Source organism: Phoca vitulina, unplaced genomic scaffold (assembly GCF_004348235.1).
Source record: "Phoca vitulina isolate PV1807 unplaced genomic scaffold, GSC_HSeal_1.0 scaffold23, whole genome shotgun sequence".
Taxonomy (NCBI): domain Eukaryota; kingdom Metazoa; phylum Chordata; class Mammalia; order Carnivora; family Phocidae; genus Phoca; species Phoca vitulina.
Window position 1 is genome coordinate 20,147,503 of NW_022589726.1, and position 27,570 is coordinate 20,175,072.

At 39.3% G+C, this 27,570-nt stretch overlaps 1 protein-coding gene across 4 annotated transcripts in view; it reads right to left on the reverse strand.

The window, feature by feature from the left end:
• DIP2B (disco interacting protein 2 homolog B) overlaps window positions 1-27,570 on the reverse strand; it is a 221,428-nt gene that overhangs the window by 35,805 nt on the left and 158,053 nt on the right. For 3 of the 4 annotated variants that reach the window (XM_032420670.1, XM_032420668.1, XM_032420667.1), the window contains 15 exons: window positions 26,363-26,454; window positions 24,559-24,669; window positions 23,109-23,232; window positions 22,382-22,491; window positions 19,071-19,173; window positions 17,824-17,888; window positions 15,493-15,586; window positions 14,899-15,018; window positions 13,380-13,494; window positions 12,675-12,814; window positions 11,658-11,794; window positions 8,093-8,173; window positions 6,076-6,203; window positions 4,231-4,345; window positions 510-711 (listed from right to left, as the gene is read on the reverse strand). In XM_032420670.1, the coding sequence (XP_032276561.1) occupies window positions 510-711; window positions 4,231-4,345; window positions 6,076-6,203; window positions 8,093-8,173; window positions 11,658-11,794; window positions 12,675-12,814; window positions 13,380-13,494; window positions 14,899-15,018; window positions 15,493-15,586; window positions 17,824-17,888; window positions 19,071-19,173; window positions 22,382-22,491; window positions 23,109-23,232; window positions 24,559-24,669; window positions 26,363-26,454 (1,737 nt within the window). The remainder of the gene's footprint in view (window positions 1-509; window positions 712-4,230; window positions 4,346-6,075; window positions 6,204-8,092; window positions 8,174-11,657; window positions 11,795-12,674; window positions 12,815-13,379; window positions 13,495-14,898; window positions 15,019-15,492; window positions 15,587-17,823; window positions 17,889-19,070; window positions 19,174-22,381; window positions 22,492-23,108; window positions 23,233-24,558; window positions 24,670-26,362; window positions 26,455-27,570) is intronic. The other variant, XM_032420669.1, reaches the window with a different exon arrangement.

The following is a 27,570-nucleotide window of genomic DNA, read 5'->3' on the forward strand; positions in this document are numbered from 1 at the left end:
CAGAGTGTGGATTTTAGAGTCACACCTGGTGTGAGTCTCACCTCAGCCACTAACTAGCTATATGACTTTGAGCACAATTCTTTTCTGAACTTTATTTTCCACAGCTGGGGCAACGCTTTCAGGTCACATATGTACAATACTTAGCTTATATCTGGCTTTTAGTAAGCACTCAATAAATACTAGCTATTCTTATTATTATCAGAACTTTCTCTTAGAGGACTTCTTTTATTCCAGTTCCACAAGTGAGATTTCGATCATCTTGACCCCAAGCCTTACATCCAGGGGAAATGGAAGCATGCTACTGAGAAGTACTCAGAAGAGGATGCCAGCAATAAACTCAGAGAAGGAGATTCTGCAGGCTCTCAATCCTCCCTGCTTTTGGTCATCTAATACTACTCTTGTGTTACCAGTCTTTGTAAAATCCAGTCCTAGAGAAAGAATCATGCTGAAAAAAGTCAGCTTCTTGAAGTTATAATTTTAATGTTATGCCTTCAAAGCTAGCATATTACCTGGTTGCTTTTGTCGGGGTTTTGGCAAATTGGTCACACATGTATGTGGGCACATGAGGATATTGCAAGGATGTAGAGATCCCTCCAGAAAGAGCTGTTTCGTCTGAGATATGTGGATCCCTCCTAGAGGAGTTTTTGGCAATGTATTGGCAGGCACCAGAGCAAGACAATAAACACCCACTTGATGAATGCTATCAATTGCCTAGAAAAATACAAACAACAATATTCAGTGAGATTAATTTTACTACATTTGACATCCTCCTAACGTAATCCATTATTCTACTCTAGGATTTTTCCTTTTCTATCCGTTCTAGGTCTAGAATCTGCTAGATTATTAAAATCTCATACACCTGAAGCTACCTGTTTCTTTTAGCAATGGCAGAGATCAAGAGAGGATGGGTAAGATATGATCTAAATGGGACAGCGGTGGATACTGATTTGTAAGCCTCAATATGTTCTCCCTTGAATGGTAATGTCCAAAACCTAGACATTTGTTTCAGTTCTTTTAATATACAACATAGCTCAATTCAATAGAGGCCAAGTATTTTTATTATGAACACAAGAGAAGCCCTGGAAGTGGGCCCCTGCTTTACTGGTTCACCAAGTTACCCAGAATCCTGTCTACAAAACAATGGGGTGAGGCCCACCGCACACTGAACCCTGGAGGCCACCGGCACCTCCACTCCCGGCCACGCACCTGTGCCTCTGCTGAAGCTCAGCTGTGCGTGCTTCCACTCCTTTTATGCTTGTTCTTGTGTTCACATAATTTAACTATTACATCAATTGATAAAACAGAGGGTAAAAGGACAGAGAGAGTTGTGCTTTGTTTGGAAAGACTCATTAAAAAACTATTGCTGGGAGGCGCCTGGGTGGCTCAGTTGTTAAGCGTCTGCCTTCGGCTCAGGTCATGATCCCAGGATCCTGGGATCGAGCCCCGCATCGGGCTCCCTGCTCAGCGGGAAGCCTGCTTCTCCCTCTCCCACTCCCCCTGCTTGTGTTCTCTCTCTCACTGTGTCTCTCTCTGTCAAATAAATAATAAAAATAAAAACTTTAAAAAAAAAAACACCAAAAAACAAAAAACTATTGTTGGTAGACACAAGTTAATTCTAAAAGGTAAGGATTATGTATTCTAGTCCCTTTGCACATACTTGCATTCTAGTCTAACTTAAAGGAAATGAAAACAGAAAGCACAGACCATGCAATTTGATGTAGTTTATGGAAGTAGGTTGACCTGGAATGCAGACTGGTGTACTCATACTCACACTGCTCTCTATCAAATGAATGCAGATATTTATAGGTTTTGTGTAAAAATGTAATACTTGAAGAATTTCTCATTTTTATGATTCTCTGCTTCAACCACCTTTTAAAACTAACTGACCAACTACTAATACCAGTTCCAAACATACCAGCTGAGAGAGTTCTATTGTATCTCTCATAAGTCTTCCTGAAAGAGAGATACAGCCTTAGAAGAATGGACCAATGGTCATAAAAGACAGACACGACCTTTTATTAAAACAACTTAACAGTGCAAAGGAATAAACCTGAACATCATATTCCTCAGACTATCCTACTAATCAACAGAGACAACTGGGAAATAGAAAGTCTGGCAGGGATCCTAAGTCTCTGGTATTTTTGAATATACAGAGAGTTAGCAAACGTTATTACCTGAAGCCTGGATTCCCCACTGAAAATACACCGTCTGGCAAATCATCAATCGACCACCTTCTTTAAAAGGTGCTGAGTTAGGTATTTAGTTTATATTATACATAGATCTGGAGTTAACCTCTGGGCTCTAACCTCCCAGAACATATGGGGTCCTTACTGCTCTACTGTAGATCCAAATACTCCAAGCTGAGAAGCTACAGATACTGGGGAAATAATGCCCTCTTATTTCATGCCCAAATCAGACCCCGAATGACTTTTACAAGAATCTGGATTAGTAAGTAAGCAGTGCATGTAATTCCTATAATTGCTTTCCAGGAAAAAATAAGAAATACTTTAGGGGAATTTCAGTTTCCTATAATAGGGGGAAAATGTGTAATTCATTACAACATTCTACCATTATGCCTCACAATTCATTCCAAATGAAATAAGCATTTTGTTTGTTCAAAAACATGAATGGTATGAAAAATATTCTCTTTGCAGGTCTGATTCTTAGCCATCTTTTGGAGATCAGCCCAGTCCCATTTCTTTATAGTCTTTCCTGACCAGCCTATCCTCAGTAGATTCTCTTTCTTGTCTTTTCACTACATATAGCCTATACTCTACCAGCTGATAATTCAGAACCACAAACCCCGAATATAAAAAGAAATCTTAAAAGTCATCTAGCCCTATCACTCATCTCAGGTTTGCATCATTTCTATACCATTACTACTAACTGGCAGTGAATATATCCAAATACCCCAAGCAGACAAGTAATAAATGTTGGGAATACTTCCAATAACATAGAATTTTCTTTGTCAAAGACAGTCCATGCTTTCTTTGGACCATACATTATCCAACAAATATTTACTGAGTCTACTATGTGTATGTGCTGGCATGACTCTCAGGATCTAGGGACTGAGTTGTGAACAAAATAGAGGAGGTCTTGGCCTTCATGGGCCTTATACTGTAGTGGATGTAGAAAACAATAACTATAAACACATGGTGATGAATACTGAGTAGACAAATAGTGAAAGGGAATGTTATTTAAAACAGTGGGTCTCTCTAAACTCCTTACTGGAGATTATGCTTATGATGACTTTTTTTTTTTTTAAGATTTTATTTATTTGACAGAGAGAGACACAGCAAGAGAGGGAACACAAGCAGGGGGAGTGGGAGAGGGAGAAGCAGGCCTCCCCTGGAGCAGGGAGCCCGATGTGGGGCTCGATCCCAGGACCCCGGGATCATGACCTGAGCCGAAGGCAGACGCTTAATGACTGAGCCACCCAGGCGCCCCTATGATGATTATTTTTGATGTTAATAATAATCACCATCGTTATTTACCAAATACACCCTGTATACTTCGAATAACGATCTCACTGAATCCCTCCCATAGCTCTATCATTTTATCCCCAACTTACAGGTTAGGAAATAAATTCAGTAAGGTTAAGTAACATCTGGTACGGAGTGGCACTGTGATTCAAAGGCTGTAATTTCAAATGAAGACTAGACTCTTCTCATCATTCTATCCGTCCAACCCTCCCTACTAGTGATGTATCACTAGTGATGTATACACAGAGCCCAGGTCTTTCTCTTTCCCTAATGGTTATCTCACCTAGCTCTCTAACTCCATAGGAAAGCTCCTTCAGCATAAGAACAACATCTTACATTTGCTTGGATCCCTGCATGCTAGGCACCCATTACAGAACATATGTAGTAGGACTGTAGTTGTTGACAAGTGGATTGATTTCTGTCAAAGATGTGTTCCACACATGGTCAGTTTAAACTTTCATGGTTATTAAACACTCAGGCGCAAAAAAAAAGTGAAAGAATCTGCTGAGGCAGGTCAATTCATTGTTCTTGGCAACCTGAGCAGAAAAATACTATGTAGACCAGAGGGAGAAATGGTACTAATTATATTATTTTGCTAAGAGTAACCAGAATGTTTGAGTACTGACTGGCAAGAAAAAAATAAGGTGTCATAACTAGCCCAACAAAGAAAAGGCTTACTCAGTGGTTGCTGCCACCTCTGACAGGCAAAGCCAACCTGTCCTGACAGATACCAAGGCTGTGCGCTCACCTGCAACACTCGGCTCATCCACTGGAAACTGTCTTCCTCTGAAGCGTCGGGTCTTTGTTCCGCAACCACCACAATGCGCTCATCATAAAATACAGACACAGAAAACACAGCAATTCTAAGAGAGACAGATCAAACACGTCAGGACTCCCTTCACAACCAGACCTATTTGCTTTGCTCAGTTGGAATAACAGAGAGGAGACATCCCCACCACACTAGCCAGAAGCGAGTTGTTTAGAAAAGAAAATGCCACGGTCATTACCATTAAAACGAGGACTCAGAACATGTACTAATAAGCACCACTGGCATGAACACTGGGACACAGTGATAAATAGGACACAGTCCCTGTCTTCATGGAGCTTGCATGTCAGAGACAGAACAAATAAATATAAAATAACGTCATGTTGTAGTATACACTAGGAAGAAAAGCAAGGCAGGGCGAGGGGCAGAGCGGTGTGCGGGGTGGCCACACCACTGAAGGCAGGGTGGTGGGGGAGTGCCTCCCTGAGGAGCGGACACTGGAGCAGAGACCTGAGTGAAGTGAGGACGCGAGCCATGCGAAGATCTGGAGGAAGAGGTTTCCGGGCAGAAGGAACGGAAAGCGAAAAGGTTCTGAGGTAGGAACGAGCTTGGCAGGTTTGAGGAACAGCAAGAAGGCCAGTGTGCCTGGAGCAGAGTAGTGAAGCAGAGAGTGGTGGGGAGAGGTCAGACCCAGACCAGGGCAGGCAGGGGGACCTGGCAGGCCAAGGGGAGGGGGATGTTCTGAGTGAGGTCTCCGCTCAAACGTCCCCTTACTAGTGAGGCATTCCCAGACCACCCTATACAAACCGGCAAGCACGCTCTCACCCAATCCCGTGTTCTCGATTTCCCTGTGTCTGCAGTTACTGCTTCCCCTGATGAGAATGTGAGCTTCACAAGGGCAGGAACCTGGCCTGCTTCGTTCACTGCCACGTGTGTCCAGAACAGTGACACACAGTTGGCATCCAATAAATATTTGTTGAATGGACGCCTGAAAGAACTGGAAGTCACCAGAGAGCTGAATAGGCCCTTCTTTCCTTCCTTTCTTCCACATGTATTTATTGAACACCTACTGTGTGCCAGGTGCTGTGCTGAGTGCTGGGGACATAACAGTGACCAAAGAGAGAAGGTCAAGTGCCCCACGGAGTTTACATCTCAGAGGAAGTCATGTCATTACAAAAACTACACATTTTAGGAACGGGTTCTATATGGTTTCATTAATTTTTCCTACTTCTTAAAAAACGAAAGGGATACCCAGAGTGCTTTAAATATATATCCATGATTATAAACTACTGGATAGACATCAACTACTCAAGTATGTACCAAATATCTTTTCTTGTGTTAATAAGCAAAGAAAAAAGGATTTGTAATTGACTTTATCCATGGAATTTGAAATTAGCACTTGTGTACTATGTCAATCTCTGTGTTAAAATGTTGTAATAATTTAGTTAGAGATGAGTAAGAGAAACAATTCTCAGATATAAAATTCCTACAATGTAGCATCTATCTTAATTAGCCTGAATGGCACTACTTCTATATTGACAGATGTAGGAAGTTAAATGTTTTAGTAAAATTCTCCAGAAGTCCTCAGAATTCAACAAAGAGTAATAATTAAAAATTGAAATATAGGATATGGTTATATTCTATTCCTCTCAATTTCAACCAAAGAACCCGCCATGTTAAGATAAATATTCAAAGGCCAACTCCTGCTGTGCTTAGCCAAAAATAACCCAATCACTTAGAGACTCTACAGAATACAACTCAAATCACTCTGTAAAGATACATTTAGATTCCACTGGAAGTGCTAACATTTGAATTTTTACTACTCACCTTCCTCTATAAACAGTCTTTATTGATTCAACAGCCAATCCAGTAGCAACAATGTCATCAGCATTATGTCTTCGACCACTAACCATCAGTAACCCATCCATTTTTCCAACTACAAACACCAAACTGCCCTGAAAGGTAACAACAATTTACCTTGATTTCCATTATTTAAATAGTAAGACAGACATTTTACTTCCTATCTTGAAATAGGGCTCATCAAAAATATAAGAAAACAACACTGTATTTTATGGCTTCTAAAAAAAGTGTTTCATACCTCAAAAATCAGGGGGGAAATCAGTAGCATATTACAATTAATTACAGCATATAAGAAAGGAATTTGTTGATATTTATTCTCAGGGAGGAATTTTATTAAGAAAACAACTAGGATTCCACACAAGCACAGTTTATTTTCCCAGACATGATTATGTACCTATTCATAAGATGGATGCAAAGAAAAAAATGGTTAACTCATTTAATACTGGAATTAGGAAGAAATTAAAACAGCTGAATGTGAGAACGCCTGTTTTAGGTTTACAAGGGTAATGCTGTTTCCATTTGGCAAGATTAGAAATAGGCTAATAAAGGTTTAAGAAACACTGGAGGAGCCTCTCCTTTCCAAGAAGATAACACAGCTGCAATCCCCCAAAAGCATCACTGTACAAATAATACTTCTCAATAATTCCCCTAGACCCATTTACAATAAGTTGACTTTTCCGTTCATTACGCAAGTCCTAAATTTCCTGGACAATTTACACATATTCAATTATCTAGTAGTCATCTCCACATGAATGTCACCCGTTGAATTATCACGCACAATGTAGTGTCATTCACCGACTGGGTTATGTAAGTAAAGTAGAACTTCTAGCCTCAGGAAGCTACTGGTCAATCTCAGAAGATGGAAAGGAACCAGCCATTTCTAACACAGTCTGAAAAGTGCTGTGGTGGAAGTAAGTAAAGAGAAAGACAGACACAGATCTGTCCATTTCTCCATTTCTTTCACAGCAGAATTTTCAACTGGGCGTGGCTGACCAAAATAAAGACTATTTCAGTGCCCCCTGACCCATGAGACATAAGGGGAAGTGTTGCTCAGCAGCGTCAGGAAATCTTCCTTAGGAGATGGTAGGACTGCACTCTATCCTGTTTCCTGGAATGCAGACGGGACGCCGCAGCTCCATCTTGGACCTCGGTCATGGAGACGTAAACTAAAAGGGGCTGGGTTTTGGAGAACTTTTTGGTGCTGAGAGGAGAAGTCAAGACAGTGGTTATAGATTTCTCTTTCTAGGACAGCGATCCTCTTAGAGGTGTGCCCCTCACGCCCCTGCCCCCATAAGTGGTGGGGAAGAAATAAAATTAGATCTTTCCTCACGTAACTTGAGTTGTTAAGAGGAGAAGAAAGAGTAAGGAGATAATTAGAGTTGGATGGAGATATATGGGCTTAACTATGATCACGAATATCTGTTACTGACAAAATACAATCAAACTTCCCATTATGTCATGTAAAACCCTTCATGATCTGCCTGCCTCTCTACCTTCCTCGTTGGCTCATGAAGCTGACTGTGAGCTCTCTGAGAAGAGACTTTGCATTTTAATTGTCTCTGTCAGTGCCTGTAAACACCACCTGCTGGAAAGCAAACTGACTTCATGGTGTAGTGCTGCTAATTTGTATGAGAATGCTTTGTACACAATTATGGTGTCCCTTTGCTAAGGTAACTTTTCTCAGCACTCTTCTAACTTACTGAAACACAGAAATCAAATCAAAGAAATGGAGCAAGAATAAATGAAGAGTTTTTCTTTGAAAGTAAAAAAGTCTTAGTTTGAAGGAGTCAAATGAACTTGGGTAATGAAAGCAATAAATATTAACTCAGTTTATGATATTTTTAAAAAAACTGCTCTAAATCTAAGAGAGGCCCTGTAACACTCTTGAACTAATCTGAGTTTCTTCTGTTCTGTGACAGAAACTTTTGTAAAGTACAAATATCTGGATCAGATACACCAAAACAAACATGAATGTATCACTTACCGGCCCTACAAACCCCAGAAGTCCTGACCGGATGAAGGGCACATCCCCAACAGGAGAGCCTGCAGAATTCACTGGAATCACCTAAAAGACAGAAAGCAGTGAAAATCTTCATTTTTTCTTAAAATATGTATTTGATTTTTATTTTTTATTTATTTTTTTAATTATGTTATGTTAATCACCATACATTACATCATTAGTTTTTGATGTAGTGCTCCATGATTCATTGTTTGCGTATAACACCCAGTGCTCCATTCAATACGTGCCCTCTTTAATACCCATCACCAGGGTAACCCATCCCCCCACCCCCTTCTCCTCTAGAACCCTCAGTTTGTTTCTCAGAGTCCATAGTCTCTCATGTATTTGAGTTTTATTTATTTTTTTTTTTTTTTAAAGATTTTATTTATTTGACAGAGAGAGACACAGCGAGAGAGGGAACACAAGCAGGGGGAGTGGGAGAGGGAGAAGCAGGCGTCCCGCGGAGCAGAGAGCCTGATGTGGGGCTCGATCCCAGGACCCTGGGATCATGACCTGAGCCGAAGGCAGACGCTTAACGACTGAGCCACCCAGGTGCCCCTGTATTTGAGTTTTAAAAAGTCTTTAAAAAAAACTACAATGGTAATATACACTTGTTGAAAACTTAAAATTATATAAATAGTGATGTCAGTATTCCCACTTTTAAGGGATAAACATTTAAAATTTGTTGTGAACCTCTTGGACATTTTATAGATAGACTTAGACTTAATATTAACATATTAAGAATTTATTTTTATAAAAGGTCATATTATATATACTGTTTTGCAACCTTTTCCCCATACTATATATTTTTCACATAACGTATGTATTTTGGATATCTTTACAAGTTGGTGATTGTTGCTCTAGCTCTTTGTTTAATGGTTCTGTGATACATCATCACACGGGGGATGGGATAGAGTAGCCCTTGAAGTCAGACGTAAGTTCGATTTCTGACTCTGCCATTTACTAGTTAAGTTCCTGGACTTCTTGAAGCCTCAGGTTCTTTGACCATAAAATAGAGCTCCCAATGCCTGTCACAGGTTTAGGGTAAAGATTAAGGGAATGTAAATAGATCTGGAGATGTAAGCACAGTGTTTGGCCCAGAGTTGGTCCTCAGGAAACTATGAGAATTTAGTACTATTACAGTATAAGCAGTCTTTCTGGCTAGGCAGGCCATCTAATTTTACTGTTATAAACGTACTTTACTGAATACTGCTGTACAGATTTCTGTGTATTTGTACAAAAGGCATGAGTCCTTTCAAGTTTTTCTTACCAGTAGTTTATTTTTAAAAAGATTTTATTTATTTATTTGACAAAGAGAGAGAGAGAGAGAGAGAGGGAAAGAGAATCTGAAGCATACTCCGCACTGAGCACAGAGCCCAACATGGGGCTTGATCCCACAACCGTGAGATTGTGACCTGAGCCCAAACCAAGAGCTGGACTCTTAACTGACTGAGCCACCCAGGCGCCCCTGCCAGTAGCTTATTTTTAAAGATATACTTTATTTTATTTTCTAGTCATGACTAGGTCTTCTGTCCTACCGGAAGGTTAACTACACTGGAAAACTCTCTCAGGATTTAAATATAAGAATCCAGTAAGAAAAGTATTAGAAACTTTCATTTGCAAAACCAAGGCAATAGTTTTCTCCTTTTTTTGGTTAGGATTTTTATTCTACTTCGTTATCATTAAATTTATACTGCAGATTTCAAAATTTCTTCAGCAATAAGGACCTAGCAGTTTGGTATTAAAGTCTGAGAATTTTGGCTAGGCAGTTGCTCTTGTATGAAAGGCAACATAATAAAATATTATCAGTATCTTCAAACACTGCTTGAGTATCTTGTTTATGGTAAGGAAAATGCAATGACGAAAAATTTAGATATTGGGAACCTAGGTACTCCAAGCATTTAAAAAGAAGAGAAGCAGGGTGAGATCTGAAGTAGTAAAATGTATAGACACTCAGCACAGGTAATTAGTCACCTGTGAGAGGAAATCAAGAGCCTGGCAGTAAACCTATGCCTTAAGAGTTTATCAATTTCCACTCCTGTCAAGATGAATTGGTCACAGCTTTTGAAGGCAGGCCAAGATTGCAGTAGTAATAATGATGATGTGATGATGGTAATAATAGACATTTAATAATTTATATTATACCATTTTAGGCTGTGTAAACACAGCTCAGGAGTGCTTAACCTTTTCCAGCTACCACACTATTCAGATAGATTAACACTGTCCTGTCAGTTACATCTGTTGCTACATAAGTTTGTAATGGTATGTACCAATAGTGGTATGGCAGACAGATGTGCCCTGCCATACTGAGACTGAGGATCAATTATAGAAAAAGGAAGCTCAAAGAACCGAAAATTGGTAGTGGTCATATTATAAGCCCTGTCTAATATAAAGGCCCATAAAATGGAGTTTTCTGTTCCCTAAAAGCTACGCTGAGGCAGGTTAATCCCAATTATGAAGTACAGACAATTCATTATACCTGTTCTGATTCCCAGGCTCACCAGGCAAACTTTCATTACAATTTGTCTTCACATGCAGAACTGTCTGCAGGAAAACAACGTGCTAGTTCTACTAGAATATGAGCTATTTGAGGAGCTTTGTTTGTTTTCCTGAGGTACCACAAGCATCTAGAATACTGCCAGACACACAGAAGGTGCTTAGTAAGTATTTGTTGACTGAAAGACTGAATAATGGGAGCAATAAGGCCCTGTGACGGGACAGTTCTTCATTAGTAACCCGGTGTTTCTGGCTGACATCAGTCTTCACAGGCTCAGGTTAACTTGAGTCTTACTCTGGAGAGATGGATCTACTGTCAATGTACTCTTAAAATTAAATATGTGGGCTTACAAAGCTCAAGTATGGCATATTCACCAGACTGAACTTTTGTGAGGCCTCTTACTCTTTATTTACTTGACGGGTAAACAGTCAAGTTTACCCTGCGGGCCGGGGCTGTTCTAAGTCCTTTATAAACATCAACTCATTTAGTCCACAACAATCCTGTGAGGTAGGTAACTATGATTTCTCACATTTTAAAGATAAGGAAATTGAGGATCAAAGGGGAAGGGAGGGAAAAATGAAACAAGATGAAACCAGAGAGGGAGACAAACCGTAAGAGACTCTTAATTTCAGGAAACAAACTGAGGGTTGCTGGAGTGGAGAGGGGGTGGGAGGGATGGGGTGGCTGGATGATAGACATTGGGGAGGGTATGTGTCGTGGTGAGCGCTGTGAATTGTGTAAGACTGATGAATCACAGACCTGTACCCCTGAAGCAAATAATACCTTATATGTTAATAAAAAATAAAAAAATAAATTAGAACAGGGAAAAACAATAAATAAAGATAAGGAAATTGAGGCACAGAAGAGGTTAAGGAACTCCCCCAAGGTCAGCTAGTAAGTGGCAGAGTTAGGATCTGAACTCAAGCAGCCTAGCTCCAGAGTATACTCTCTCAGCTGCTCCATTATGCTATTTCCCATAGGCCAGCTCATCTGACTTTGTGACACCCTGACCTCACCAAGTAAGATCCCCCCCCAGACTTTCATATTATGTACCTCAAATGTATTTTTTGTCACACCAGCAAGCCCAAAGTACATCATGCCTCCTGTTCTAGAGCTGACACAGATTTCTCCAATTTCATCTGTTTTGCAGAGTTGGGGAGGTCCATCAGGTCTCACAATGCACATCATCCCTAGTGTGCAGAAAATACAGTTAAGGGACAGAGATTCTGGAAACTTTGTAAAATAACAGCTTCATCCCCGTGAACCCAGGAAAGTTGTGCATTTACTGAGCGGCGTTAAGTAAGAATACCAAACAGGAATGTCAAAAATAGACCTGACACTACATAGGTGTATCTGAAATTTCCATTTTTTAAGCTCTGATAATCTTTAAATCTTTAAAATTCAGCAAATAAAACTACAACAGATGCAGACTAAAGCTTTCAAAGAGAGTAACATTTTTTTTGAAGATTTTATTTATTTATTTAAAGAGAGAGAGAGTGCGTGTCTGCAAGAGAAGGGGCAGAGGGAGAGGGAGAGGGAGAGAATCTCAAGCACACTCTGCACATAGCACGGAGCCCAACATGGGGCTCGATCTCATGACCCCGAGATCATGACCTGAGCCGAAATCAAGAGTCGGATGCTTATCGATTGAGCCACTCAGGTGCTCCCAAAGACAGTAACATGTTAAAAATGACTACAAAGTCCAAAGAAACAGGTTAAATTAATTTACCCCTGGGCAGATCAAACTCACTCATGGAAGCAGTGTGCTCTAACTTTCTGCCAGCCCCAATGTCTTGGCAATTACAGCGAAAACCAGACAACTTTAGCGTAACTCAGTACTTAAGCTTTCCATACGAAAAACTATAATCAAATCATTCAATTAAATCATACAATACTGCTGGAAAGTAAGTATAATTAGAATCACCAAACTGTTAGAGAGGCTTTGAGAACTTAAGTGACTAAGTACTAAATTTTGTATTCCTGGGTGTGGGTCTCATATTTTATCAGGCTCTACTATCCCTAATGACAAATCTTTATGAAAAACCAAAAGGTGCTCCGGAGAGAACTCACCACCAGGCATTACGTGGCCCACATCCTGGACCGTCAGTGCTGAATTTTTATCTTCAGTATTGACCCGTATTACCCCATAGCTCAATCCATTCATTGAGAGAATAGCTCTTCCTGGCAAAGGGGCCCCTGGAACTCCAGGCCTGAAAACAAAATAAACTCATCAAATTTGGCAAATTACATGATATCAAGATAAAAGTACAAATATGTAAGAAAGCAAATTTCCTCTGGCTACCACACACCAAAAAAATCCTCCTTTTCTCTACCCAAAACATGCCAAATTACTCAACTTCACATGTACAAAGCATGGTTCACATTCATTCGGGCGGAAAAAGTAAATTTTAAATCCAGTATTAAGAATATATTGGCTTGGGTGTACTTTCCATACTTAAGCTGTAATCAAGAATAGCCTATTTGTAGTTTAGGATGCTAACGAAGGAGTCTGAAGAGCAAAACAGCACAGAAAAAGAACTCATTCACAAATACGAGATGAGAATAATTAATGTAAATTTTCAGTTTACCAGTTACCCTTAGGGCAAGAGTGGGGAAAAATAAACGAGATGCTTCAAACTGCTTTACAAAGTCATTTTCACTTTTAGGCTGATGAAGCAGAAAATTAGTTAGCACCCCTTGTCATTGCCTGGTAAATACTGCACACTTGATCAGAGTTGTAACATACGTCAAGGGCACTGACATTCTGGACGATACCTGCGGATTGCAACAGTCATGGCTTCGGCAGAAGTAGCACATGGACAGATGGCCTCAGGTTTCAGTCCATGGCTTTGGAATAGACTCAGGAAGGCATCACAGGATGACACAGACCCTAAGGAGTTGGAACAGATCAACTTGAAAGCTGAAATTGTGATTTTCATTACTGCGGAAAATTGGTAAAGAGTGGAGAACTGACCCATTTGCTTCTCATGAGAACTCTCACTGTACATCATTACTTCCATACAGATATTTTATTGTACCTGTGAGATGGTGGATACGTTTCAAGGACAAATAAATGCTCATCTGGCCCATAAAATAGGTCACTGACACTATTCAAAGTCATAATTTGGCATAGGGTTGCTCCTACCAAACTGCCCAATCAATAGCAGAGATGCACTGCAGCCAATAGGCAGCCAGTCTGGAAGCGAGCAACTCTTCCTGAAGTAACTTGTTTACCTAGTATAGTGCTAATATTCTCTTCTATGTGATATTCTCCAATTTGTTGCTTATTAATGTCAATCCCACACCTGTGTTTACACCAGGATGACTACTATACCATTGTGACTACTGACAGAAATCCATTTATGGCAAAGAGCACAGTTTCTAATGCTTTACCTGATTCTACTCAGAGTGTTTGTGCTTGTAAGGAAAAGCAGGTAATATAGTAAGATCTCTAAAAGCTTTCCCAAAGTCTCTGATTTATTCATAGGGGGAATTTACATAAAGTCCTAACACCTGGTTATAGCAAGTCACCATCTTACCACTCCTTGTAGTCACATGATAGAAAAAGGATATAAACGAGTGAGCAAGAAGGGGTGTTTTTTTGTTGTTGTTTTGTTTTTAAAGATTTTGTTTATTTACTTGACAGAGAGAGAGAGCACAAGCAGAGGGGAGTGGCAGGCAGAAGGAGAGGAAGAAGCAGACTCCCCATGGAGCAGGGAGCCCGATGCGGGACTCAATCCTAGGACCCTTGGATCATGACCTAAGCCAAAGGCAGACGCCCAACCAACTGAGCCACCCAGGTGCCCCAAGAAGGGGTGTTTTTGAAAACTTATAGAAAATGTGGCGTATCTATTCAGTGGAATATTACAGGGCAATGAAAAGGAACAAAGCATGAACACATGCTACAACAGGGATGAATCTTGAAAACATGCTACGTGAAAGAACCCAATCACAAAAGACCACATGTAGTAGGATTACATTTATATGAAATGTCCATAGTAGGTAAATCTGTAGAGACAGAAAGCAGATGAGCAGTTGCCTAGGGCTAGGGGACAGAGAGGGAGAAATGGGGAGTGAACACTAATGGATATAGGAACTTAGTTCATGGTGACAGTTGACTAACTGTGCATATTCTGAAACCACTGAACTGTACACTTTAAATGGATGAGTTTTACGGTATGTGAATTACATTTCAATGCAGATGTTAAAAAAAAAAAGCTTATAGAAAGGGGGCAAAAACCTCAACCTACCAAAGGAAAGAATATTCCCAGACCCACACTCTAGAAATACTCACAGGGATTAGCTCCATCAGTTACAATTAACATTCGGAGGGAACTCAAGCTCACATCTCTTTGGTCCCGATGCGCCATCATAGCCCAATGCAAGTCTCGACATTTTACTAAAGCTACCTTGGCTATAAATTCAAAACGGATAAAGTTAACACACACATACATACTAAAATTGGTATGTATTTAATATACTATCATAAAAACATTTTTACTTATCTTAGGGATCATGATTCTCACTTAGAGAAAATAAAAAAGACTTCAAAGAAATTGTGCCAGGTGTGCTGAAGCTCTATCGACTGACAGGACACACAATTACTGTGCTTACTGTGACCCGCAGGCAGGCCACATAGCTCAGCTAAGGAAGCTGTGAACACTGAAGCACCCAATAAATCTAATTCGGGGCTCAGATTCAAGCAAATTAATCTCAACTCTTAAGAAAAGACGTTGAGACAACATACCTGATTTCAGAGTGACTGAATTCTAGAACCTGTCAAGCCACCAAGGCATAGAATTATGGCTCTAGAAGAGCAATTTGAAAATCCCTGAAATCTTAGTTCAAACAGTCACATAATTAAAGCTTAGATGCTATGTATAATTACCTTTGTGGGCATGTACTCTTTGGACCCAAGAGAGAGGGCAAGTCTTCATAACAGAGTAGGGTACGCTAATTGTATGCATCTTATTCATTACATTCTGAAAAGCAAAGAAAGATAAAAAGTAATCAATACCCAATACATACTAAGCATTTTAAAACGGAACTGATATTTTATTATTTTAATCATACAAGTAATACATGCTCTTTGAAAAAAATCTGAAATATTGACTCTAAGGTTAAAGTCTCCTTTGCTACTACCTACCCTCAAACTTGGTTCCCTCCTCTCCTCCTCAGAGTCAATTGATTATGAATCTGGCGTTTATCCTCCTAGTCCTTTTTCTATATATTTACAAATATATTTGTCCCCACAGAAAGATAAAAGTATTTTTTTTTAAGATTTTATTTATTTATTTGACAGAGAGAGAGATAGTGAGAGCAGGAACACAAGCAGGGGGAGTGGGAGAGGGAGAAGCAGGCTCCCCGCCAAGCAGAGAGCCCGATGCGGGGCTCGATTCTAGGACCCTGGGATCATGACCTGAGCCGAAGGCAGACGCTCAACCAACTGAGCCACCCAGGAGTCCCAGATAAAAGTATCTTTAACATAAAAGGCATCATACCATACATATACTGGCAGCTTGCTTTTTTCATTTAAATTGTTTTATGGCTAAGTCTATGCACATCAGCCTAAGAGATCTACAGAATTCTTTTTGAACTGCTGCATACTATTCCATAGTATGACCGTATCACAATTTATTTAGGCCATTTCCCTATTATTGACAACTTTTTTGCTATTACAAACAATGTTTCAAGGGACAGGTTTATACTTACTTCCCTGCGCACATGTACAAGTGTCTGTCTACGGTAGCTACAGAAAAGTAGTACTGCTGGGTCATAGAATACATGCTTTTAAAATTCACCAGATACTGCCAAACCACCCTCTAATCCACTAGGTGCTTTCATCATGCGCATGCTCACCACATACCACAAAGAGGTGGGTATTACAAAGCAAGAACTCAGAGTTTCCCTGATTCTTGGAGGAGGTCCTGCTCGATGTGTTGGGGTAGATAAAGCTGAGTGAGCTGAGGGGGTCATGCAATTTGGTGTCTCTCCTGTCCCCCAAACCAAACATACCCAGACTCCGTGGCCCCAAAGAGATCCAGCCCACAGAATAACTAAGTCTTGGTATTTAGGCTGGTCATTTTATTTACCACCTCAGTGGCCCCTCAAAAACAAGATACCATTGTAAACCCCCTTTTACCTCCCTCCAAGTTTCTAGCTATGTTGACAAAGTTTTGAATTTCAAGGACAAAATGGTGTTACTACCAAGTCTTTATACATGTCCCTATCTTGCTCTTTGTATCACAGGGAGAAAATTCCCTCTAACTCCTCAAAAGGGTGTTTTAACCTCTGATTAAAAAAACAAAATGGGAAGGCCTTCGGAAAGGAGCTGGAAAGTATGTACACTCAAGGAATAGGCTCTTACTACTTTGAGGTGTCCTGGGTGAAAAGGGATCCTCCTCCTCTTCCCTCAGGCTTCACTGTGTACTCATTCTCAGATTCCTGCAGTGCGCAGGGAAGTTGGATGAGATGTTCTCTCGAAGGTCCTTTGCAACTCTCAGATCCTTTATCTCTCAGCATGCTATATATGGTAGCTTTTCCCATTTAAATGTCCCCTCTCTTTATCTCCACCCCCAAAATACCTCTATAATGGCTATATCTTACCCATTTCTCAAAGTCCAACTCAACAGTCGCTCTTCTAGAAAAATGGCCTGATATCAGAGCTGGGAGGAACTACCCTTGGCCTAACTCCCATAGTATGTTACCTGTTCCTCTATTACAGAAGTAGCCTGATCTACCTTGTTACTCTATTCTTTAACTGTCGCATGGAGTCATTCAATATATTTTGCCCAATGGAAAGGTTAGATGTCATTAAGCACAGTTGCCAAGTTCTAAATACATTTATGTAATCCTTTCTTCAGAAAAGAGAAGAGGTAAATCTCAAACATACTATTGTTAATCATAAATAAATATACAGTCATTTGTAGAAAAGTGGTACTATGATGGCCGATGTTTTAAAAAAATTTTGATCCTAAGTTCTCCCACAAACTGTTATGTGAAAGGTATGCCCAACCACACACTGAAGAAAAAACAGAATTACAGTCTCCATAAAAAACATTACCATTTGTATTACAAAATTATTCTAGAAAATATTATTGATCTTTAGGGGGCTTAAATTTCAAACAAGCACAGGGAGATGATCTGGTTACACAGCACACATACTGACCTGAATTATAAGCACAATTTACACTAAAGGCCACAATTCTGAGGAGCTTACCACAAACATGCCATGCCACAGCCCGGCATCCTTCTTAAAGTCTAAAACATTTACTACTGTCTCCCCTAGGATTAAAAAAAAAGGAAAAAACAAAAGGAAATCATCTTTAGTGTTAAGCAGTAAAATTGTCTCACTTGTCTCTATTAAACAACTGGTTTGATACTTTGGAAGAAATCACTAAAAGCTCTCAGGGTCTTTTGATTACTTGAGGATCCCCTCAAACTGGCTAGGGGACTGATCATAGGTCAGAGAAGAGATAATGAGTTTGAAATTCCTTACGACATAGGCACTGTCTTCCAAGAGATATTTTTTTCCTAATTATATAAGGAACACATGCTTATTTTAGAAACTTTGCAAGTTTCACAAACACATGTAAAAAATTGTACTTCCTAGAAAAATTAAAAAGTTGGTGTATATATATATATCTATATATTACATACACACACGCACACATACAAGCATACTTATATCTAGACAGATGCCCACTATTACAAAATTGGCATACAGATATCTACCATAATAAAACTGGCATACCACTCTGTATCTAAATTGTTGCCACTTAAGGATATATTGAAACAATTTCCCTATATCTTTAATATTCAAGAACAGGAGTCTTAATGCCTCAGGGTATAATCCACTACTTGAGCATATTATAATTTAATCAATCCCTATTTTCTGGCATTTTGATTGCCTCCATTATATATAAATACATTTTACCAGACAAGAATGCTGCTCTTTAATGAACATGTATTAACTTGTTTCATTTTATGAAAGGAAAATAAAAAATTTAATATTGTAAAGAACATTCTAAGGCAAACAGTCATTACACTATATCAACGTATCTAAAGTTCAACAATACAGAATACATTTTTGTGTTTTAATTTGTGCTTTTTGGTAGCTGGATTTCTTTGACTCTAACTCCAAATGTACAGCTGGTGTCAGCTCCGTATACACAGGAAGACAGAGATATAGAACATTCTGCAGCTAATAAACACATGGTTTTAATTTGTTTTCTATTTCTACACTCTAGAAGTCATGCTTTACATATTTGGTTTGTCCAGAATTTTAGTTCCTTTAAATTATAGCATATTTGTGAAAAAGAAGAAAGCAAAAGCAAGCCAAGAATGTGTCTTAGAGCATTTCACTCTGAATTTGGTCATTAACTGGAATCCAGTCGTTGAGCACTCTGCTCACGGTCACATATATCTGAGGCTCACAATGAGGGCAGTCACGGGATGGAGTCTGACCTTCAGAATAATTGCAGGCCTGGGACAGAGCTTGGCAGTGAGACAACATTGCAAGGCGGGACACTGTAACTCCCATTACACTCCCTTCTTTGCTTGTTTTATACTAGAAAAAAAAAATCACAAAAAACAAAAGCATAAGAAAACACAATAAAATGGGTTATTTCAAATGACAAAGTAGAATTCAAAAATGAAACCCAGACAAGCCATGGTAATGGGCTGAATTTAATATGTTTCATATGACTATTTGACGCTATGCACTGGGGCCCCAAACTCTAATCATGCAAAGATAGGACTGAGGAATGATGAAGCTTGACAAAAGTATGTGTGAAAAATTCTTAAAAGTTTAATTAGTCATCAGTGTGAAGTGGCTGCTAAAGAAGCCAAACAAGTGACTGGAGCTGCATTAATAGAAGCATCGTATCAAGTACACAGCAAGCAGGGCACTGGAGAGTTAAAGGTGGGTAAGACGTGGTTCCTGTCTGTCAGAAGCTCCTACATCGGGAGGGGGAGACCTAGAAATGGCCTATTCACTCCTACAAATCAATCAACTCTCATTTTGCTTTTTACCTCAATGCTCCACCCAAGCTGTTTTTCACCCAGATCAGCAACTTCTGTTTGTTAAATCAAAAGGATATATGACATACTTGATGTTATCCTGCATTTCTATAACATTTGACACCTCCTTCCTTGACACTGTCTCCTTCCTCGGCTTTTGTGATATTCTTCTCTCCTATTCATAATCTCTCCCCCTCTCTCCCCCTTCCATTTCCTTTGCCCATCCCTTAAATGTTGGCATTTCCTGAAAGTTCTGTTCTGCCTTCTCTTTTCACTTCATTCCATCGGGGTACCACTCGCCTGATGGCTCCCAATTCTCGGTCTCCAACCCAGCCCTCCTTCCAGATATCCAGACTTATAAAGTCAATTGTTCCCCCTTAACGACCTGTAGTCCTGTGAAAATCAATGCATCCACCATGGTATTCCTCATCCCCACCCCGTGCCCATGAACTCTTCTTATTATATTTTCTTTTTTTTCCCCCCAAATTATTTATTTATTTGACACAGAGAGATAGCGAGAAAGGGAACACAAGCAGGGGGTTGGGAGAGGGGGAAGCAGGCTTCCCGCCAAGCAGGGAGCCCGATGCGGGGCTTGATCCCAGGACCCCGTGATCATGACCTGAGCCGAAGGCAGACACTTAACAGCTGAGCCACCCAGGCGCCTCCTTGCTGTAGTTTCTTAATAAAGGATGGAATCATCTACCCCATTGCTCAAGTCAGAAACCTGAGAGTCTTTCTTGCTTCCTCCCTCTCCAGAGTCAGGCCCTAAATCCTGCCTCTTCTACTTCCTTACTGTCTCTCAATTCCACCTACTTTTCTCTATCCCCATTACCATGAGCTTGGGCTTATCCAGATAACTATAAAAGCTGGACTCCCTGTTTACCTTCTTAACCCAACCAAACCAGATACATCTTTTAACAACATATTTATTCTTATCAAACTCTTCTGACAACCCTTTAATAGCTCCCTATGACTCCTAGGGTACTTTAAACTCACTAGAAATGTCCTGTGGGTAGGGCGCCTGGGTGGCTCAGTTGGTTAAGCAACTGCCTTCGGCTCAGGTCATGATCCTGGAGTCCCAGGATCGAGTCCCGCATCGGGCTCCCTGCTCGGCAGGGAGTCTGCTTCTCCCTCTGACCCTCCTCCCTCTCATGCTCTCTGTCTCTCATTCTCTCTCTCTCAAATAAATAAATAAAAAATAAAATCTTTAAAAAAAAGAAAAAAGAAAAACCTTTTAAAAAAAAAAAAAAAAAAGAAATGTCCTGTGGGTAATAAGAGGTTCCTAAGTAAAAACTGCAAGTTAGTTCAGAATAGCCAAAGCCTAGAAATGTAGAGGGTAGTAGTCCTACATGAGGTCAGAGAGCCAAGCAGGGGCCACAAATGAAGTGCCCTTCGCTTTTTACGAAGAACCAGTAAAGAAGCCTGAAAAGGAGTGTTCACTGAGGCAGGAGAACTGACAGAGTAGTCAGGGAAGCCAGTGAGCAGGGTTAAGGAGGCTGGAGTGATGAACTATGTCCTCACTGAGAAATGATATGGATTAACAATCGACTGCTAAATTATAATTGCCTGTTTACTTGTCTGTCATTTATTTTATTTATTTATTTTTTAAAGATTTTATTTATTTATTTGACAGAGAGAGCGAGAAAGCACAAGCAGGGGGAACAATAGAGGGAGAGGGAGAGGCAGACTCCACATGGAGCAGGGAGCCCGATGCAGGGCTCGATCCCAGGACGCTGAGATCATGACCTGAGCTGAAGGCAGGCATTTAACTGACTGAGCCATCCAGGCACCCCCCACTTGTCTGTCAAACATACTCAGCTCTCTTTCATCTTTCAAAGCATCCAACATGAACATATCACTGCTCAAAGCTACTGCCCACTCTCTTCCCTTTTATAGCCAGTTATTACCACAGGCTCAAGGCTGGGTGGATTTTTTTCCTCAAACTTTTCTTTTTTAATGTATTGATTTGTCATTAATTTAGCAAACAGGTGGTGAGCATTTACTAATATGTCTTGAGCACAATGCAGAGTCATCAAGGGCACAGCTTTTAAAGTGAAACAGATGGGAGTGTAAATCCCAGCTCTGTCATTTTTGAGTCATGCGGACTTTGGTTGGTTACTTGAGTTCACTTAAGCCTTAGTCTCCTCACCTATAAAGCAGGTTTGGTAAGAGGCCCAACCTCATCGGGTTCTTGCGGGGACTGCCTAAGATCACGCATTTGAAGCCGCTCTTAGTCTGGTGCCTGCTGCGCAGGAGGACTTCATCCCTCAAACTGAATGTTTCGATCACTCAAGGTCCTACACTGACCTTCAATACCAAACCCTCTAGCCATGTGTTTCTTCTTGCTCTTTATCTTTCATCTGTTAAGTTTGTTCTTCTCAAGCACAGCTCTTTTCCTTCCTTGTTTCTCCATTCTTTTGCTTCCCACTCCCATACCTCCCCCAAAGCGGCAGAGGAATATCTCTGTCATTATATCATTTCTTAAACCTTTGTACATCTCTAGATCTTGTGTAACTTTCTTCCATGACGAGGATCAATTTTTTTTGTGGGGGGGGGCTGTCTTTCTCTTGAATGTGTATTTACGTTAAAAACAATGAGAAGGTCCAATACAAGCATTTTACAAGCCAAAAGATGGAACTCCAACAAACCAGGAGGCTTTTCTAAAATTAAAACTGCAAAAGGTTAGTTTTAAATTTTATAAGACGGCAACTGAAGCCACACGAAGCCAGAATGTATGTTCTAGTCTCAGGACTTACCTCAATGTACGCTGGTTCTGTACCAGCAGGTGAGATGTGGGGCTGCCAGTCTTTAGGTGGCTTTGAAAGGTACTTGGAATCTGTTACAACCCATTTGAGCCGGGGCCAACCTAAATCAAACCCAAAATAAAAATTGAATTGCCTAAGCCATAAGGGAAGGAGCTCACATTGAATTGGTCGTTTTAGTATCAAGAGACCAAATCAAGGTCATTGTAAAATCAGTAAAAGACTGCATTTTTTATTAGTTTTTAGTGATAAATCACCAGACAATTATACCTTCTTTCAAAAGTACAATCGTTCCACATGCTAATTTCAGGCCTTGACATTACCTCAACAATTGGGAGGTCCATTTGGCAGTGGAAGTCCACTGAGGTTAGTGGTCTATCCTCTGTCTCTACATGTAGCATTTAGCTTTAGTGAACAGAGTGGTAGCTTTTTCCAACCATCAGCATAAAGGTTAAGGGTGTGGGCTGTGGAATCAGACAGATTTGGGTTCAAATCGCTGCTCTGCCATTTATTAGCTGTGACTTTGGGCAAGTTACTTAACCTCTCTGTGTCTCAGTTTCCTCACCTGTAAAATGGGGATAATAATGGTACCTACTTCATAAGAATGTGAGAATTAAATAAGAAAATAGATGTTAAGTACTTAGCTATTATTAAATTAAAATACTTACTAAAGTATAAGTTTTAACTTTTAATTGATAATTCAAGTATAAATATTACTAACCTTTAAACTGTACAATTTCTCCATTCTGGGTTTTTGGCAGCCCCTTTAGACAAACTTCACTGGTAAGAGCTAAGGCAATACCACAGCTTCCTAGCAAGAAGCCAATCTGCTGCCCTCCAGCATCCTGTGGAGAGAAGATAATGAGCACGGTGGGGAGTGAACGTGAGCACACCCGTGCCCCAAACCTAACACTGAGCAATGCTCTGGCACTTGTGTGATAACATTCACGGGACCCCACTGACACCTGGCAATTGTCAAACTCCAATGACAATATGTTCTTCCAAATAACTTCTACAATACAATGACTTTCTGAGTACAAATCAAATATTTTATTAATCTGACATTGCTAATGGTGAATTCTACCAGCCAATGTGACCATTTTATTCAAAAGTCAGCAATGTTCCTCTTTTAAATTAATTTCAGGTCAGTGAAATAGATGTGACGTGAACCTGGTTAAGTTGTCTTGACCTAGCCACATCCCCAAATTCAAAAGCAAAGCAACCCAGGTCAGAATAAAATAATGTAAATGGACACCAAATGTCCAAATTTACAATGAAAGCGAATGGATGGTTATACCTAAATCCACATACTCCTTATTATTCTATTTTAAAGGAGGTAAGATTTAAGCCTTATGACAACAGCAGAGAAAACAACGGAAGAGATAGTCTAAGGTAGTTCCATTAAAATATCACCTTGAAAGTATTATTATGAAACCACACAAACACAGCCAACTTAATAATTTAAGAACAACCCTATGATTTCCTGACTAATCTAAAGACGCTATATCCCATCAACCAGTTTCAGGGATGTTACCAATTTGTTTTTTACTCCTTTCACAAAATAACTGTTCTTATAAATCCACAGTCTCTATCATATTTGTCTTTATCATGATCCCTCAATAAACTGTAGGAGAAAATCAGGGTCAAACAGCTCATGGAGAAATCTTTCGGTTAAACTTAAAAAAATTTGCTACATATGCTGCATGGGCTGATGTGTCATTAAAGTAAAATCTTATTCCCCAGAGTAGTAATATGCATCACTGTATCATCCTTCAACTTAAAGGAAATCCTGGGTTGTATGATACAATTAAAGGAAATCCCTTCACAAAAAGGTCTCACTTATTATAAATGTGGATTATCTATAGTCTCAAGGAAGTAATAGGGATCCTCTTTATAAATGGTAATTGTTGAAAAGTAAGGTATGCCCCTATGATTTTTAAATTTTATCTATAAAAATTCTAACTTAGTTGAAACAATATTATTTTCCTGAAATTTATAAACAATAATAACTATTATTTGTCTACAACTCTCATGTTTTTAGAAAGTGAAGCTGAATACTTAAGAAAACGGTTAGGCTGTTTCTAATGTCATGATGGAGTCAATCGATCCAAGATCCAAGAAGCCCACCATGTCACATCAGGCTACATTCCTCTTAAATTTAGCAATGTTACCTTTCTGGTAAGAGGTACCTCTATAGGCACTGGAATCACTTCTGCCAGGAGACATCCATAAAAAGCCACCATAAACATGACTGGATCATTGTTGGGGTAAACCAGGGCTACCTAAAATGCATAATGACATTCAATAACAGAGGAATAAAACCAGACTAATACTTTCAATGTCATTGTCTAAGATAAACATTTATATATAACGTGTCTCATGAACACAATCAAACGAATAGCCTAAAGAAAATTAAGTTATTGAGAAAGATGCACAAGTCTAAAAAAGATTTCTATCATTCCCGTGATTATACTAGACATGTTTTGGAAACTATAATGCAATTCATCATCATCATCATAAGAAAAATTTTTCACTGAATTCTACTGGTGATTGAGCAGTTAACAACTCACCTTAAGTAGTAAGTTAATTACTTGTGAAACCTAAGGCAATTTACTTTAGTGCATGACTAAAGCAATAAAATAAATGTAATGGGTCTCTCTAGATAAGCCAGCATATTAGAGAATAAGCCTTACAACTCTCAGAGAACTCACAGGAGTTGACTGACTCGATTGCCATTATAGGGCCAACTCAAGGTTTCTTATTCTTTAATGAGTTCATTGCATTAGTCCTCACTCACTTAGCCAACAATGCAAGTACTCTAGCATGAAGGCTTTGGTAATGGTGTAAGTACTACTGGCACAAGCCATTATGGATAAAAAGTTAATTCATCTACAAAAGATAAACATTGAAACCTATGTTCAAACTGTTCAAAACTGTGATCTCACCTGTAATGCATCATAGGGATAACTGACCCTTCCTAATTTACTGAAGGAATGTAAAACCATTATCATTGTGGAGCTTGTTACTTGGCTTAGATGTTTATAGATTGACATGTTAAACTTAATTATGTCACCAGACTCTTGTTTCCCCTTCTTTTACTTTCAAATTCTCTTAACTCACTCCCAAGATAAATTCAATCCTCAAGTTGCTAATCCTTTCTAGAGTTCTAAAAAATGTTAATTCCACAAAACATTTAAGACAACCCATTTCCTTCCTGCACACAAGTGTCTATGGTGCTAGGAAGACACAAAAATTACCTTCTTAGGGTTCAGTGAGGACCAGGAAACCCTCATGTGTCACAGTTATAAGTGGAAGTCACCCTCTAGGTGCCCTTTGCCACAGTGCAAAAGTATTTTTAAAAGGCTAGTTCAGGAGGTTCTATATCATGAGCCTACTAAAAAGAAGTCTGTTGTGTAGTTGATGCTTCATTCTACAAATACCAAATAAAAAGTAACATTTGACGATAAGAAGTCATCATATTTAGAAAGTCATTGATAGGAAAAAAACTCTCCAAAAAGCTAGAAAAAAATTTTGTTTAATGTCACCTTCAATTAAAGAAGAAATTAAATGATGTCATTTTGTTTCTTCTTAGAATATGGCTCACCCTCTCTTTCTACATAAAACCACAGAAAATGTTTTGAAAAATTTTTATGGGTAATTTGTAATGAAAAAAAATCAGAGTAAACTTTATTGCTATTTTTGTTCTCTGATTATTGAAATATTTATTTCCAGAAAGAGTTAGGTTCCTCTTTCTTTGTATTAGCACAAGAATTTACTGAGTAGCAGCTACTGAAAGGGACATGTCAATTTCCTTCAATCTATGAATATAAGAACTATAACCTGGCATTGAGCAAACCATTTTCATTTTCTAAGAATAAGAGTTACATAAATTGTACTGTTGTGCATTAAAAATCCAGAATGTGCATATTAGAAAACAATGAAACATCACCTCCCTAGAACCAAAAAACCAATTACCCTGTCTCCAGGTTTTAATACAGGTTCATTTTTGGTCCCCAGTTTATTAAGCAGTGTGTAGGCCAACTTTAAACTTCTGCTCCACAACTTTCCTGGAAAAAGAAAAGAATCATATAGAAAAACACAGGCCTATGTCAGCGAGGGGGCATTCAGTTCATTAGCACGTTTAGTAAGACAGTGGCCCTTCCAAATGTCTCAGTAGACAAGCATCACCCCCAACACGCAAAGCCCCTCCCCCACAAAAAATGCTTTATATTCACTTGAGTTTACAGAAGCCAGTCCTGTTTCCAAACAAAAAGAAAGCTTTATCAGATGCTCATTCTGGTAATAGATAATATTTCAAATTCTTTTGTGAAGTAATCTGAATATCTTTAATAATAATTTGATGTTAGCTGATCACATTTAAAGGGAGGACAACAATTTTTATAACAGGGCTGAAAATCAGAAGACTACTTCTGCTCTAAGCTTCTTCTGAAGAACTACTTACATATATGGTATTAGATACTTGAGGTTAACTGCAAAGCAGAAGTATGACTCAAATGATTAAGCATTCCATGGCACTGTATTTCAGTGAAAACAGACAATATGGAAATTAGGTGAAACATGTGGATATATTCATAGGTGTTAAATAAACATGTAAAGATTTAGTCAGCTAACTGCTTTAAGCGTTACATGGATGAAATTAACATATAGCTTCTGAAATGAATGCTAAAAACCACTTTTTGGGGAAAAAAAAGTTGATCTTCCCCTCTTTCTTCCCCCTCCCTCCAAACACCCTTAGAAATTCTTATCTTAGATTATGCAGAAAGTGAAAAAGAAATCATGTCATTCTGAATAGGTATGTTAGTTTTACATATAACTCATTCAGAGGGGCAGCTAGGGTTTTAAACTCACGTCTGTCAGATTCTTTAAATAAAAACTACTTTCTTCCGAAAATTACTCAGTATCTAGGTTTATGGACATGTGCTTCACTTCTTTTTTTTAAGATTTTATTTATTTGCCAGAGAGAGAGAGAATGCATGAGAGAGAGCACAAGCAGGGGGAGCGGCAGGCAGAAGGAGAAGCAGGCTTTCTGCTGAGCAAGGATCCCAATGTGGAACTCGATGGGATCATGACCTGAGCCGAAGGCAGACACTTAACCGACTAAGCCACCCAGGCGTCCCTGAGCTTCACTTCTGAAGGGAAAAAGGAACCTGATGTTTGAATAA